This window comes from Salvia hispanica, chromosome 3 (assembly GCF_023119035.1).
Source record: "Salvia hispanica cultivar TCC Black 2014 chromosome 3, UniMelb_Shisp_WGS_1.0, whole genome shotgun sequence".
NCBI lineage: Eukaryota > Viridiplantae > Streptophyta > Magnoliopsida > Lamiales > Lamiaceae > Salvia > Salvia hispanica.
This window is the reverse complement of record NC_062967.1, coordinates 17,269,782-17,285,464: the sequence shown is the minus strand read 5'-3', so window position 1 is coordinate 17,285,464 and position 15,683 is coordinate 17,269,782. Positions and strand designations below refer to the sequence as shown.

At 37.3% G+C, this 15,683-nt stretch overlaps 3 protein-coding genes across 3 annotated transcripts in view; 2 read left to right on the top strand and 1 right to left on the bottom strand.

The window, feature by feature from the left end:
- Window positions 1-5,028, top strand: part of LOC125215039 (xanthotoxol synthase-like) — a 12,148-nt gene extending 7,120 nt beyond the window's left edge. Inside the window, exon 2 of the mRNA XM_048116331.1 lies at window positions 3,753-5,028. Coding sequence (XP_047972288.1) covers window positions 3,923-4,897 — 975 coding nt within the window. The 5' untranslated portion in view covers window positions 3,753-3,922 and the 3' untranslated portion in view covers window positions 4,898-5,028. The remainder of the gene's footprint in view (window positions 1-3,752) is intronic.
- Window positions 5,029-6,131: 1,103 nt separating this feature from the next.
- LOC125214606 (heat shock protein 90-6, mitochondrial) lies at window positions 6,132-11,366 on the top strand. The gene is made up of 20 exons (XM_048115700.1): window positions 6,132-6,305; window positions 6,508-6,690; window positions 6,778-6,851; window positions 7,158-7,283; window positions 7,360-7,453; window positions 7,538-7,621; window positions 7,761-7,904; window positions 7,992-8,105; window positions 8,188-8,247; window positions 8,352-8,426; window positions 8,508-8,612; window positions 8,811-8,951; window positions 9,037-9,129; window positions 9,231-9,308; window positions 9,473-9,727; window positions 9,805-9,907; window positions 10,252-10,426; window positions 10,530-10,635; window positions 10,721-10,810; window positions 10,893-11,366. Exons 1-20 carry the CDS (start codon window positions 6,216-6,218, stop codon window positions 11,070-11,072), a joined length of 2,370 nt encoding a protein of 789 aa, XP_047971657.1. The 5' UTR covers window positions 6,132-6,215; the 3' UTR covers window positions 11,073-11,366.
- A 514-nt stretch (window positions 11,367-11,880) lies between these two features.
- On the bottom strand, window positions 11,881-15,058 carry LOC125209055. The gene is made up of 2 exons (XM_048108644.1): window positions 14,918-15,058; window positions 11,881-14,334 (listed from the first exon to the last, which is right to left on the bottom strand). Exon 2 carries the CDS (start codon window positions 14,232-14,234, stop codon window positions 12,090-12,092), a length of 2,145 nt encoding a protein of 714 aa, XP_047964601.1. The 5' UTR covers window positions 14,235-14,334; window positions 14,918-15,058; the 3' UTR covers window positions 11,881-12,089.
- Between the last annotated feature and the right edge of the window lie 625 nt (window positions 15,059-15,683).

Sequence of the window (15,683 nt, the reverse complement as noted above, 5' to 3'; positions counted from 1 at the left end):
CACTACGTGTAACATTCCGAATTTCCGAACCCTAATTTTAGAGCCCTAAAATTTATTATTGATGACGTGGAAGATGTGAATTATTTGATAAGTGAATTTATTGCATGAGCTTCTTTGACCGAGAAGTTTGAAAAGTCAAATTTGTTGACTATGTGATGTGGCACGTGATTTATTAAATTATGAGGTGAATTAATTGTTTGAGGGTGAGTGAGAATATTAGAGAAAATTTCCATAAATACTAGCCATTTTCGACCCCCTTGATTTTTGAAGAAGAAATTCTATTTTTCCGGATTTAATTTAATTCTTGGGATATTTATCCAAATTAAATCCAAGACCCAATTATTCCTTATTCTAAAGAGGGAAAAATCGAAACCCCTTGTTATTTGGTGATTTTCGAAAATCACTATGTTGGGAAGGAAGAAATTATTTTATTGTTTAATTGATCCCTTATTTGATCTCCTTCCATACCTAGAATTAAAATATTCTACCAAATCTTTCCATACCTCAAGAGACCTTGCCATATCTATTTTAGTTGATATTTAAAAATCCCTTCCTTATTTACAAGACTAAATACACGCATAATTCATTCTTCCAAGGAGAGATTTTTAATATTTTATTTTGCTCCGTGATATTTTATTCTACTCCGTAAAATATACCAAAAACAAAATCTTGGCTAATTGGGAGCCATATATTTCAAAAATTACATGCCTTGATACCCTAGTCTATTTTTGTTAATTCTTCTTTCCTACTTCACAATATTTATTTATTTAATTGTGGAGAATGAAATCTTACCAAATATTCTATTTTAGTTACCTAAAGATCTTGTTGAGCACTATAAATAAGAGAACCCCTAACCCTAGCCCCCATAAATTTCGCCCCTCTCCTCTCTCCCACTCTCTCTAATTTTTTCTTCCATTCTCCAATATTTTTGTCATCTTTTGAAGAAGAATTGAAGTTTGATCCAAGAATCTTGAAGAACCGAGTCTAATACTTTGTTTCTACCGTTCGTTTTTCTCAAAAAGGTATTCTTATATTAATCTTCTTCTTGCTACTCGATCCCTCTTCTTTCTAACCGATTAATCGGTCTTCTTGAGCCCTCATGCATCTTGGTTGAGTGAAAGTGGGATAAAGGGGATATGGGAATATGTTACATGTGTGTGGCGTGTGTGTGCGGCGTGTGTGTGTGTGTGTGCGTGTCGTGTGTGTGTGTTGTGTTGTGTTGGTGTAGTGTGTGTTTGATGGCTAAATATTCTTGTGTGACATATGTCGATGTTAGATCTAGATTGGAGATGCGAATGGAACTTGTGTGATAAACATGATCTTGATTGATTAGTAATGATAAGATAAATCGATGGGAAAAGGGAAAAGTATTGAGACATGCATGAGTAAGAGTAGTGTTGAACCTAATTTGTGATATGTGCCTATGTGATTAAAAGGTGAAACTTTGGTTGCGAAGCCGGATAACGGAAAAGCGAAACTACTTGAAATCTAAGCAGTCGAGGTGGGCTTTACTCTTAAAAATCTCTTTTATTTTGTCAAAAATATTGATTGGTGTTATAAGGGTGGTTTAACTGTTATGTCATACCCATGTTTGCATTATTGTGATATTGTGTGTCTGATGCCTAGTTTGTGAGTTCGCTCCATTGGGCTATAGGGCTATGAATGTGATTATACGAATTCGGGTCTGAGTATGGGCCGCAAACCCTACCAATTTGTGTACACGAGGGGATCGGGAGCCATCCTTGCTAGTCGGCCGGTCTCGTGGGCGAAAAGTGTGTCCACACTTTCGTCGCACCATGGAAAGATTGTGATTGTGGAAATTGATGAGAAAATGGGGAGTTATTTTGACTGGCCAGTTTATGAAAATATATTTTTTGATACTCGTGATATTCTCTTATAACTGCTTAAAACTCGAGTTCACTTGGTAAGGGTGACATAACTTATAAAATGTTTTGGCAATGAGCTCACTGAGTATTTCAAAATACTCAGCCCTGCATGTGTTTTCCTTATGTGCAGGTTGAATGATGACGAGCGGTGGCGGGTGTTGAGCATGATAACTAATTAAGATGGATATTTTGAACTTCAAGCGTAGTTGTGTCCTCATACATAGCTACTCTTTCTCTTGGTCGTCTTCCGCTGAATTTTGATACACTTTAGGATTTGTTTTTGGGATATTTGCATCTTGCCTTCGATTTGAGGCCTTAGCCCTTTTCTTGTGATTTTTATCTTGGATATTATGTCGTACTCTTGAGATTTTGATCGTTATTTAAGATACTCTTTTCTCTTTCTTATTCAAGCTTCTAGGTTAAGTTGTTGCTTTACTGCTCTGATGTTTCCTTTAAATGCTATGGTCAACACTCTTTAAATAAAACCCTAGCCTGTGTTTACTTCTTTAGAGTCCGTTTGGTAGCAGCTGCCGCATTTATTGTACCCTAGAAGGGCGGGCTGTTACACTATGTTTTAACAAAATTCACTAAAACGATTTCATTTATATAGTATTTTTTATTTTTACAGATTTTGTTCTTTATGGTTGTAAAAATTGAGAGAATTTAATAATATTTAGCTGTAAAAATAAATTGTGAAAATTTATTCTGCTGTAAAAATAAATATTTTATTGATAATGAGACGTCGACATATTAAATCTGCATGAATCATATTAGAAACACGATACTGATTTACACATACTGATATATACACCAAATTCTTCTCATTGAACTCATGAACATATTCTCAGTCTCCAGACTTGGGTTGGGCCAATTAGAAACAAACCTCAGCCACCAATTTCTCTTTTGTTTATGCAACTGACACGACAAACGTTATAGTCGTCCTATGAATATTGAAAGCAACAACCTATTCAATTGATTTCATTAACTAATTCATTACATATATACGTTTTAAAAGCAACTAACTATTCAATTTCATTAATTAATTCATTACATATATAGGTTTTAAAAGCAACCAACTATGCAATTTCATTAATTCATTACATATTGATTGACAATATCCTCGTTAAATTATCGTTTTATTCTCGTAATTATTAACCAAGTGGGAGTAGTAGTATGTGATAATATCATGAATTTCGTTCTTGATATCTTTTTCATTTACACCAAACCAAATATAATTAATCAATTGATAGAGAAGATCATCACCTACTCTGAATATGTATTTCAACTCTGTTACTGTATATTCCATGTGATTGAATTAATTAATCCAATGTAATTATTATGATATATATAGTGCTCAACTCCACACAAATGAATCAAATAAATTCACTATCTTCCACATTAAATGCATTTTAACTGTCGAGATATTATGCATAGTACTCCATCAGTTTGATTTGTTTTAATTAGCACAAGATTTAAGAAAGATAATGTTGAATGAATTACATGAAAAAAGAACCTGGGAGTATATAAATAGAATGAAACTGATAAATGAAGTGAGAATAAAATACTCCGTGTAATATAAGAGAAATTAAATATTACTTTTTAAAAAAATGACTCGACAATTAGAGTTCAACAATGAAAAAGAAACACGCATCAACTAAACTATGATATGAAAGAAGTATTACATACTGAGTCACATGAATACTATGTGAACCTACTCCTATATATACAGTCATTCAAATAAAAACGTTTAATTAGTTGTAAATTAGCATATATAGTCAATATAAAAATGCACATTTATATTTATTTAGTTTTGGGACTAGAAAAAACAATTTTGGAGTGTAGGAATACCGAATACCTGAGTCACACATGGCGTTCTCCCCGTACAACCCTCACTGGAGGGAGACGCGGAGAATGTGCACCCTCCATCGTTCTCCCCCAAACAGATCCTCAGCTTCCGCCCTGTCCGCGAGGCTCAGGTGTCTCGCGTCATCTCCAAACTGCACGCTCGACTCAATCATCCGGCCAATCTGAGCGACATGGCGATGTCCCTGGCCAGCAACACCATCTGCGGCGTTGCTTTTGGGAAAACCTACGACGATGACGAGTACGAGAAGAAGAAACTCGACAAGCTCGTGCTCGAGGCTCAGGCGTTGATGGTCTCGTTCTACGTCTCCGATCACTTCAAGGTGTTCGGCTTTCTCGACAAGCTCTCCGGCTTGTCGAGCCGGGTCGAAACCAATTTCCAGGAGCTGGATTCATTCTACCAGCAGCTCATCGATGATCATCTCAACCCCATTCCATCGTCTTCTTCTTCAGGTGATCCGGATATTATTGATCTCATGCTAAAATTAAAAGGAGAGAAGCCGGATTCGATCACGTGGGACCAGATCAAGGCGCTGCTGATGAACCTGTTTGTGGCTGGGACGGACACGGTGGCGGCCGCGATTGTGTGGACGATGACAGCTCTGATGCTGAGGCCCGACATCATGAGGAAGACGCAGGAGCATATAAGGGAGGCCGTGGGGAGAAAAGATGATGGAATAATGATTACAGAAGACGAGCTGATGAAGCTGCCGTATCTGAAGGCGGTGGTGATGGAGGGGCTGAGGCTGTACCCGCCGGCGCCGCTGCTGTACCGGACGGTGGAGGAGTCTCATCTTGTGGAAGGGTTGCAAGTTGAAGTTGGGACTAAATTCATTATTAATGGCTGGGCTATTGCTAGGGACCCCGCGATCTGGGAGGATCCCGAGGAGTTCGTGCCTGAGAGGTTCTTGAATGTGTCTGACTCCGACTGGGAGTTCAAGATGCTCCCGTTTGGAGGCGGGAAGAGGAGGTGCCCCGGGATGAATATGGGGATGATGTCGATACACCTCGCCTTGGCCAATCTTCTCTACTCGTTTGATTGGGCGGGGCCGCCCTCGGCCCCACCTATCGACACTGATGCCTTGCCCGGGCTCACTATGCATAAGAAGAATCCGCTTATTTTGGTCCCAACACTACCATTATCCTAGCTTGGCCTCTTTTATTTTATCCAAATGATTGATTTTGTATTGTATTTTGTACATTTTGTATCTTGTATCAACAATAAGGTTTTCTGTAACGTTACATTCTATTATCTGTAATCTGTATTATGTTGCCTTGAGTTTTGTTTATTTAACTAAGTTACTTAGTTTATATGAAATATTTCATGTTTGGTGTTGCCTAGGGTTTTCAATGGGAAGATTATCAGGAGTACTATTAAATTGGGCATTTGGCTATGATTTTACATAGTTTTGAATGGAAAGCTAAGATGTATTAGGTCGGGGAGTGTTATATTGTTAACTCAATACTTAATTGGTAACTACAACTAAATAATAGCCATTAGATATTCAAATTAAGGGCCTAGATCATCAACTACGAAATGTCAATACGATAAAAAAACATTAATAAGGGTATTAAAGTCAATTTACAACAAATTGTTGTAACTAACTTTTGAAAAATATCCCATAACTTTAAAACACATATAACTTTCTCGATTTAAATTGTTTTTTCGCACAACATATATCAAATTAAAGATAATTTCATAAGGATTCTAACACGATCTCACTTGCATATGTTCCGACGTCAAAATTTGAAAAAAAAATCATAATTTTTAAATTTTTTTCGTACAGCACAAATGTTCCTATAGAATATGTCAAAATAATACATGTAGAATGTCAATATAAGCAATGTGTTAACATTCTCAAAGCATTGTGTTGACATTCTCAAAGCATTGTGATGACATTCTCAAAATATTGTGTTGATATTTTCGAAACACTATATTGATATTTTCATCCAAAACCTAAATTTGGTAGTTTTTTTATCCTTTTTGATTTAATTAATAAAAATAAAAATTATACGTGACAAATTATAGACCATAAATTTTCTAAAATTCTATGATCTTAAATTAGTTATAAATATAAATTAAATGGTGAATTAACAATTAATAACTCCCCGTATAGACTATATGTACACTTGAACAATTAATATTGAAGAAAGTGTTGGATCTTGAAATTGTATGAAGCTAGGAATAACAAAGTATCCAGGCTATGGGTATTCAATGCTCCAAATAAGTTTACTTTTTCTCAATCTCCCCCTATATGGGTCAAAAGCCCATATATTGTAAGTTGTAACCCAGCCCAATAGCCCATTCCAAGTATTCACGAGGCCCAAGGAATAAAACTCCTCTCTTTCTCTCTGTATCTCTGCTCCAGAACCTTCCATTTCCACACTCCTAAAACCCCTCCTCTGCTTCTTAAACCCTACAACCACCTCTCCAAATCTGCTGCAATCCTCTCTCAATCTCCCAGAATGCACAGCTTATCCAGGCGTTCCGTCACCGCCGTCCTCCGCAGCGGCGCTGCCCGCCATCGCCCCATTTATTCGCTCCAACATCATCTCGTATACTCTCCTCTTTCTCCTTTTATATGTCTGCATTTACTTATTTCACATTTTTTATTGCGCCTCAATACTACTGTGTTGTATGTATCTAATTCGGAACATATTCCATAAATTGCATCCCTTTTTCTTAAAAATTGAGTGTACGCCCTATACCGGCGTTGTTTGTTGTTCATAATAACTCATAATCTTCCATGTTGATTAGTCCGGAGAGAGTGATCCAACAAAGAGATGGTGCTCTGTGCTGACAACTGGTGGAAACATTGCTATTGGTGCCACCACATCATTTAATCTGAGAAAAGGTCCTCTGATGGGGTGTCGGTATGAGACAACTGCTGCTGCCTCAAGTCCACCTCCACCAGCTGAGAAATATGAGTACCAAGCAGAGGTGAATTTATGTCAAAAGTTATACCTTTCTAATTGTAGTATTTGAGTGCAGTTCATCATGTTCTCTTTTGTATGCTATCTGTGGCAGGTTAGCCGCCTCATGGACCTTATTGTGAATAGCTTATATAGCAACAAGGATGTATTTCTTCGCGAGCTTATCAGGCACGTCTTTCAGTCTATCTACCCATCATTATTTTTCATATTGAAGTGGATTCTATTGGCTAGTTGGAAATTGTATTGTTGATGTTCTCTGTCACATTAATTCGGTGATACTGCATTAGATTTAGGTTTGAGTGCTGTTTTAAGTAGATTATAGTCTCTCACATGCTTGTGGCTTGAGAATTCCTGATATCTAGACAAGTTGGATCAGGATTGCATGTCCTCGAACAGTACCTGTGTTTTATATTCGTGCCTGAGGTTTTCTGATTTTCTTCATCCTCTGAAATCCTTGGTTTTCTGCTCCTGCAGCAATGCAAGTGATGCATTGGACAAGCTGCGTTTCCTTGCTGTCACTCAGCCTGATCTTTTGAAGGATTCTGTTGATCTTGACATACGTATCCAGACGGACAAAGATAATGGAATAATTACACTTACGTAAGTTTTATTAATTAGAAGCATCTTGATTTGATCCATACTGTCTTTCTTCCAAATTAACCGATTTTTCGTACAGAGATTCTGGGATTGGCATGACTAGGCAGGAACTTGTTGATTGTCTTGGTACTATTGCACAAAGTGGAACTGCTAAGTTTTTGAAGGCTTTGAAGGTGCAACCATCTGCTGATAGTAACATTTTATTATCCGTATCTCTTGATTCAGAAAAACTCACTGCTTACATTATTTTTTTATAGGATAGCAAGGATTCTGGTGCTGATAGCAATTTAATTGGTCAGTTTGGGGTGGGATTCTATTCAGCATTCCTTGTTGCTGAGAGGGTATGCACCATCACTCTGAAGCTAATTCTTACTCTTGAACACTATTCTTAACTATAGCCTTTCTTTTTCCCTTTTCCCATCCCCTTACCCTTTCCCTTATATGCTGGTCCTAACTCCTATTGTACTTTCTTGGTAAAAGGTTGAGGTCTCAACGAAGAGCCCTAAGTCCGATAAGCAGTATGTATGGGAAAGTGAAGCAAACTCTAGTTCCTATACCATCCGAGAAGAGACTGATCCCGCTAAGCTTATTCCAAGGGGGACCCGTCTCACTCTATATCTTAAGGTGCTTAAGTCATGAGGTGCTTCTTTTTTGCATTTCATTTATGGGCTCAAGAACCGTGTATTCATTTCTTTTTTTTAAATGTTTCAGCATGATGATAAAGGCTTTGCACATCCAGAAAGAGTCGAGAAGCTTGTTAAGAATTACTCACAATTTGTTTCCTTCCCAATTTACACATGGCAAGAAAAGGGATACACGAAAGAGGTAGGTTTACAAAATATAGAGGTCCTTTTTGTTTTGATTTGGTCCCTCTATTTTGCGCTTCACAGTACAACACACTTTTCAGGTTGAGGTTGATGAGGAGCCTACCGATGCTAACAAGGATGAGCAAAATGAGACAACCGAGGCACTCTCCACACACTTGATTATTTTATAACAGTTATTTGTCATTAATAATGATGCTATTTAATTTCAGAGGGTGAAAATTTTGTTATGCTTGTGATGTAACAGAAAAAGAAGAAGACCAAGACTGTAGTTGAACGATATTGGGATTGGGAGCTTACAAATGAGACACAGCCAATATGGGTTAGCCCTTTTATCAGTTTATGTTGTGTTTCATTACTAGAGCTGCTATCTTTCAGAATTTAATAGTTCATTTTGATGCAGCTGCGTAACCCTAAAGAAGTTACAAAGGAGGACTACAATGAGTTCTACAAGAAAACGTTTAACGATTATTTAGAACCCCTTGCCTCTTCACACTTTACGACTGAGGTTACACAATTTCCTTCTGACATCAGTCTTTGTTGTTTGTAACACTATCATCTGATGTCTGTTTTCCACCACTTTTGTTCAGATGATACTTCTGTTATTTCTCTGTAGTAAACATTATTTTGCGTGCGGATATAATAGAATATGTTATAAAATCACAAATACAAGATGGTGATATTTATTCGATTTAATTGTTTTCAGGGTGAGGTGGAGTTTAGGTCTATCCTGTATGTGCCATCCATGACAGCCTCAGGAAATGATGACATGATCAACCCCAAGACGAAGAATATAAGGCTGTTTGTAAAAAGAGTATTCATTTCTGATGATTTTGATGGTGAATTGGTGAGAGAAAAATAATTGGTCTTTATATCCAGATTATTTACTTAATGTATTCGTAACCCATATTTATTCCTCTCCTATGCAATAGTTCCCACGGTATTTGAGCTTCATCAAGGGTGTTGTTGATTCAAATGATCTTCCTCTAAACGTCTCACGCGAAATCCTTCAAGAAAGTCGTATTGTAAGTGTATAGGATAAAGTCGTATGGTCGCATATATAATATTATACTCTGCGTGTGAGGTATGAGTATGAATTACCTAACTCTAGTTCTTGTTGTTTTAGGTTCGCATTATGAAGAAACGTCTGGTGCGCAAGGCCTTTGACATGATCCTCGGCATATCTTTGAGTGATGATAGAGAGGTATATCTGTACCATTTTAATATCTCTTTTGGTTTGATTGTGTTTCCTTTCCATTTTATATCTGTTAAATTTAGATAAACATTGACTGTCACTTGGACTTGCTGCCGAGTAAAGAATAGACTTTTTATGATGTATCCTTTAAACATTTAACTTCTTATATACAGGATTATATGAATTTCTGGAGGAATTATGGCAAACACATGAAATTAGGTTGCATCGAGGATCGTGAGAACCACAAACGCATCGCTCCGTTGCTTCGATTTTTTTCATCTCAAAGCGAGGAGGATGTTATCAGCTTGGATGAGTATGTTGACAACATGAAAGCTGATCAGAAAGATATTTATTTCATTGCGGCGGACAGTGTAACTAGTGCAAGGAATACACCCTTCTTGGAGAAACTTGTCGAAAAGGATATTGAGGTGTTCTAAATCTTCTACACTATCTATCTTGTATTTGCATACATTCTTGATGACCACAATTTTCTTTTCTGCTGCAGGTTCTGTTCTTAGTGGACCCTATAGACGAGGTTGCTATCCAGAATCTGAAATCTTACAAGGACAAGAACTTTGTTGACATCAGCAAAGAAGATTTAGATCTGGGTTAGTATAACTGATTACCTCTGTGGGATTGATTGTCTCCATTATTCCTGCTTAAGTCTCTATAGCTCTACTGGTTATCTGTTCCTTTGTTTCTTAGGAGTTAGATGTTACCCATAGTATGTTGACATTTCATTTTGCTGTACATGTCTTGTGCTAGTATTTCCATTTTTGTATGTGAACCTGTCTATTATGAACCATGCTCTGTGGCTTGTTGGATATGTGTATAATTCTTTCACTTGGTGCACTCTCTTGATGTGCAGTTGCTAATGTGTTCTCAAAGATTGTTGATCATATGCTTAGTTTGTTTTGGGATTCCTTACGTACTAAGACTGATATTATTGCAGGCGACAAGGATGAAGACAGAGATAAAGTGATGAAGCAAGAGTTTGGCGGCACTTGTGACTGGATTAAGAAACAATTGGGTGAGAGAGTTGCTAGTGTTCAAGTCTCAAACCGTCTCAGAACATCACCTTGTGTCCTTGCAGCTGGCAAGTTTGGCTGGTCTGCAAATATGGAAAGGTGAATTGAGCTATGCCACACAAGCATGCATGTTTATACTAATATGCATATGTAGATCTCTACTTGATTTTTCTGGTTATGTTTGTCATCGAACTCATTGCAGGCTTATGAAGGCACAAAATGTTGGTGACACATCCTCCTTCGATTTTATGAAAGGCAGGAGAGTTCTTGAAATCAATCCAGAACATCCTATCATCAAAAGTTTAAATGTATGATTCATAGCTGAGTAACAACATTTCAATACCAGAGACGTACTGTTTCCACATCTCAACTCTATGTTTGAAAATGTTGCAGGAGGCTTGCAAGAGTAGTCCAAATGATGCAGATGCCTTGAAGGCCATTGATCTGCTGTACGAGACAGCTCTATTTTCCAGTGGTTTCACTGTGAGTACTTGTTCTTCTCTCCCCAATTGGATAGAGAAGTTTGATGGGTTATCTGAAATAATGTAAAATTGAATAATTGCAGCCTGAGAGTCCTGCTGAGCTTGGAGGAAAGATTTATGAGATGATGAACATGGCACTTTTGGGAAAGTGGGGTTCATCTACTGCTGCTCACTCTCAGCAACAAGTTGACGCCACATCTGTACCTGAGACGGTCGAAGCTGAGGTTGTTGAGCCTGCAGAAGTCAATGCCGCCCAAAAATGATAATCATGCTCTAGTAGTGTGCAGATAAAAATTGAGACATTTTTTTGATGTTATGGTGGTGGTTATCGAGTTTTTTCAACTTGGCAAATCTCTCAGTCTAGTTTACTAAAATAAGAAGCAATTGTGGTTGATAATGTTATTCTGATTATGAGTTTGGTAGAAGAATGGTCTGGAGAGATATGTGGAATAACAATAACATACTGCATTGCTCCTTGTTTTGCAGCTTTGTTCGTCGTTAGAATTATGTTATAGTAATAAAAACCTAATGCAATTGGGAACCATGGCAGTTGATTAGTTTTGTCTCAAATGCAATTCGAGAAGTGACCTTTTAGTTCTCTTCTCCTTTGATTCTTCACAAATTGAAATGTTTTACTCCCTCATCCTACAGTAAGAATATGTGATTTCACTTTTACCATAAGTAGGTTACACATTCTATTTACCTATTTCACTCACATTCTATTATAAAATTAATAGTAAAAAAATAGACCTTACATTCCACTAATTTTTATAACTCACTATTCATTTTTACATTTTTTAAAATTCGTGTTCACAAGTCACATCAAATGTGACTCCTATTGTAGAATAGAGAGAGTACTTTTATTTGGAGTTATCATATCCTCTCCATACATGGCATGGAAGATTTTAATGTATACTCTATTTGGAGAAGAAAGCGAGAGGATAAAGTTTATGCTAACTATCTTAGAATAACCCAAAAAAGAATACAACTCATAAGATAATCCAAAAAGGAATACAACTCAACTATCATAAGCTATAAGCTGGAGGGAGGAAGTAGTATTTGACTGGTAGAAACAATCAAATCATTTTCAATCATGAGGTTCTACTTAATTTGAAACCCAAAACAATGAGCAGTAGCAATCTGGGTCTATAATTTAAGAGTTACATGAGAGCGTGAGGAAGGCAAAAAGACCAATTCCTGAATACAACAGAATACTATAATATATATAAAGCTGGTTGGTTAGAGAGGCATAGGCTGTTTTTAAATCTGTACATCCACCATTAACTGAGCTCTTCTAGAACTTTTGCTATTGATTTTGTTGGAACAAATTCTCCTTCACCACATGCCATTCGTTCTAGGAATAGCTCCATTGCTGTTATGCATTCAGTTGGACTTGCTTCTGCATTTGCATTATTTCCAACAAGTTCACTCTCTCCTCGAAGAAGCACATCTGGAGTTGCAGCTGGGTCGAGATCCCAGCAACCCTCGGGCAAGTTAGAAGCGCCTTGGATGTTAAGCGAACAAGACGGAACCTGGTGTGAGAATCGCAGCATCTCTCTCCTAGGGATCCATCTAATAGCACTTGTGTTTGCATTTCTCTGATATACGGTCTTGTATGCATCCAGTTTTACGAGGGGAGTAACCCACACACCCTTCTCTTCCGAATAGTCGCCAAGAACCTCAACCATTTCATATTCATGCCTCACTTCATCTGGGGTTGTTCTGTTCCAATCCGGTGACCAGTTGCGGTAAACAGCCCATATATCTCCACATCTTGGATAGATTCTTACACACCCTCCCCTACCGGTCTTCTCCCTGCTCAGAACATGAGAGAAGATGTTCACTTGTTCAACCATTTCTGAGTGAAACACTCTAAAACTTCCACAAGATTTTGTGAATCCAGAATCCAACCAATTTACTGCCCCAAATTCAGAGTCTGATTTTGAGCTCAAGTAGCTAATATAGATCTTAAAAGGATTCAGTGAGATGACTTCCCGAATAAGACAGTACAAGCGAGGCATACCATCTTCTTCGTCATACAAGGCCCATATTTGTTTTGGCTTAAAGCATTCTTCTGACCTATCCTTGTCAAAATCATGGAAGTCTGAGTCTGGAACCGTTATTGACATAGAAGCACTTCTCTTCAGTTCTGGTTGTGATACTTTAGCTGTCTCATTCAATTTATCAACTGCAGCTTGTGCTTTTCTCTTCTCAGCTTCGGCTGCTGCAGCTTCTGAAGCCAACCTCATCTTCTCAAGGTTCTTACGGATTTCTGATCTTGCCCTTTCCATCAACAACTGTCTGGTATCAATTACAGGGGTAGCTGAACAGCGTCTACTTGAAGTCTCAGATGATACGTTCATTGTGGCCGTTTTTGCTTCTGCAGCAGCAGTAGGGTGATTTTCTTCATGTGCATGAGTATATGAGCTCCCAAAATCTATGATTCTCTTCTTTGCTGGTCTACCACGCTTAGGTTTTGATACATCCCTGAAACCACTATGCCCATCAGACAACATTTGAACTGTAGCATTTACCCTGCTAATATGATCTCCATTTGCCTTGGTTACGCCTGCCTCTCCACTGGTTTGATAAAAGACAAAGGATGATGTAGACAGCCCGTTAGGGCCTATGACCCCAACAGAATCCACGGACGAGTTACCCTGAAATGATATATTAGAAACAGGCTTATGTCCAGTATGATGACCCGTGGGCCCACTAGGCGCATGATATGTAGTTTTAGGTACAAACGAAACCCCACAACCATGACTTGCATAACCATTCTCAGGCGTATAAGAGTAGTTGCTATATGGGAAAGCTCCATTAATTGGGGATAACCCAGTCTCAACAGCTACGAAGACTCCACGGCAGTTCTTGCAAGAAAGTCTCTTGTTCACATACTTCCTAAGATACTCATACTGAACATGACAGGACGTACAAACAGTCCAAAACGTATCCCTTCTTGTATGAGAAGGTGGAAACTTGGAGCAATTGTCATAAGCGCCAGCCCCAGCACTGTACCCAGCAGCAAACAAATTCCTCCTTTGATCGTAGGAGCTTCTTTTACTGGTATCAGATAAAAGAGTCCACGCTTCAGATACAAGTCTAAATGCTCCATCAGCTCCAACCGTCCTGTTCTTATCAGGATGGAGCAGTACTGCCATCTTCTTATACTGTTTCTTTACTTTGGACTTTCCTGCAGATGGATCCAGTCCAAGAATTGAATAGAAATCAAGTTCTCCGTGAGCTTTAGCCTCAGAAGCTACATAAACTCCAAAAGTGGCCACCATTTGCGATATCCCATCCAGCTCAGGACACATCTTTTGAGCTTTTAAGGCATAACTCCTCGCACCAATGAAGTCTCTCTCCACGAATTTCTTTTCGGCATTGGCTTTAGCTCGTAAAGCTTCCTCTACGTATGATTCCATCTTAAATCCAGATTCAAACCAAACTCAGGTTCCAAAACTTATTACAAGCAGCATAAACTCAGTAACAATCCGCATCCAGTTTGAAACACAACCATTACTACTGCATATCATTGAAACAGATCGTAAATATCCTCTTTCATAACACAAAATAACATTAGTCCCCAAGAACGATAACGAGTCCATTATTTATAATTCAGCTCTAACTATAACAGATGAAGCCAATTTCAAACAACTATTTTTAAAAAAATCCCACCACCAAAAACTCACAAATTTATAACACAACATCCCAAGCAAGCACCCTAGTCAAAAACAATTCAAGCTAAATTCTTTCTAAATTTTATTTTTTAGTTGAGCGGAATTCAAGCTGAATCAGTTGAATGTAAGCACATTTTCTTCGTCAACCAAAGATCTAAGCGAGAGAATAGTACAAAAAGGAAAGTCAAATAAAAAACTAGTCTTCCGCCATTTTCAGCTGAAAATGAACACACTGAAAACGGAAAACGAAAAAATTTACAAATTCACAGAGATTTAGGAATAATCCAGCCATAGATTTTCCTGATCCGATAAAAATAGCATCAGATCCGCACCAAATCTAGGGTTTAATCTCAAACATTAATTCACCGTACAAAATGCAACTAACTAAAATAATTTCAGAAATGAAAAATTAAACATATCAAACTTACAACAAATTACTATCTCATAGCAGGAAAGCACAAATGGTCTGAGAAGAATTTTCCGGCAGCCGACGGCGGAGGGTTTCGTCAAAAAAAAAATTAATTAGAAAAAATACTGTTTGAGAGTTTTGTTTAAAGTAGGAGTAGAACTACAACTACTCTAGTTAAAAATTTGTTAAATATCTATCCATTTATATATAATAAAAATAAACATACTGCATAAAAAGATCGAATAAATAAAAGTTTATGTTATTCACAATTATTAAATATTAATACTCATATTAATATGATTGAAAGTAAAGAGAAAATAAAATATTGCTAGTACTGTAATTAATAATATGGACTAAACTAATTGTGCGCCCTGTGCGCTGTGCGCACCCCTCCAAAAGCTTAAAGTAAAAAAAGAATAAATCAAAATAGGAAAAAGTTAATTTTAAAATTTTATTAGTTAGATAGTACTAGTAGTAAAAGATTAAAAAGGAATGATAATTCATTACCTTTTTTCTGATCTTAGGTTATAGGGAGAAGGAAAGTAACATGGACAAGTGGGCTCATCTTATTATAATTAATAATGATAAAATAAAAATATTGCTATTGATTTTATACTACTACATTTTCTTATGTATATTATTCTGATTTTGAATGACACTACTTTGTGAGACTAGAGTCCATGTCAAAATCTGGTGTTAGACTGCGGGATTAAAATCATAAGACGTCGAATTCCGCTAAATGTGGATTCGGTATACATGTGGTCGAATAAAAAAAAAAGGATATA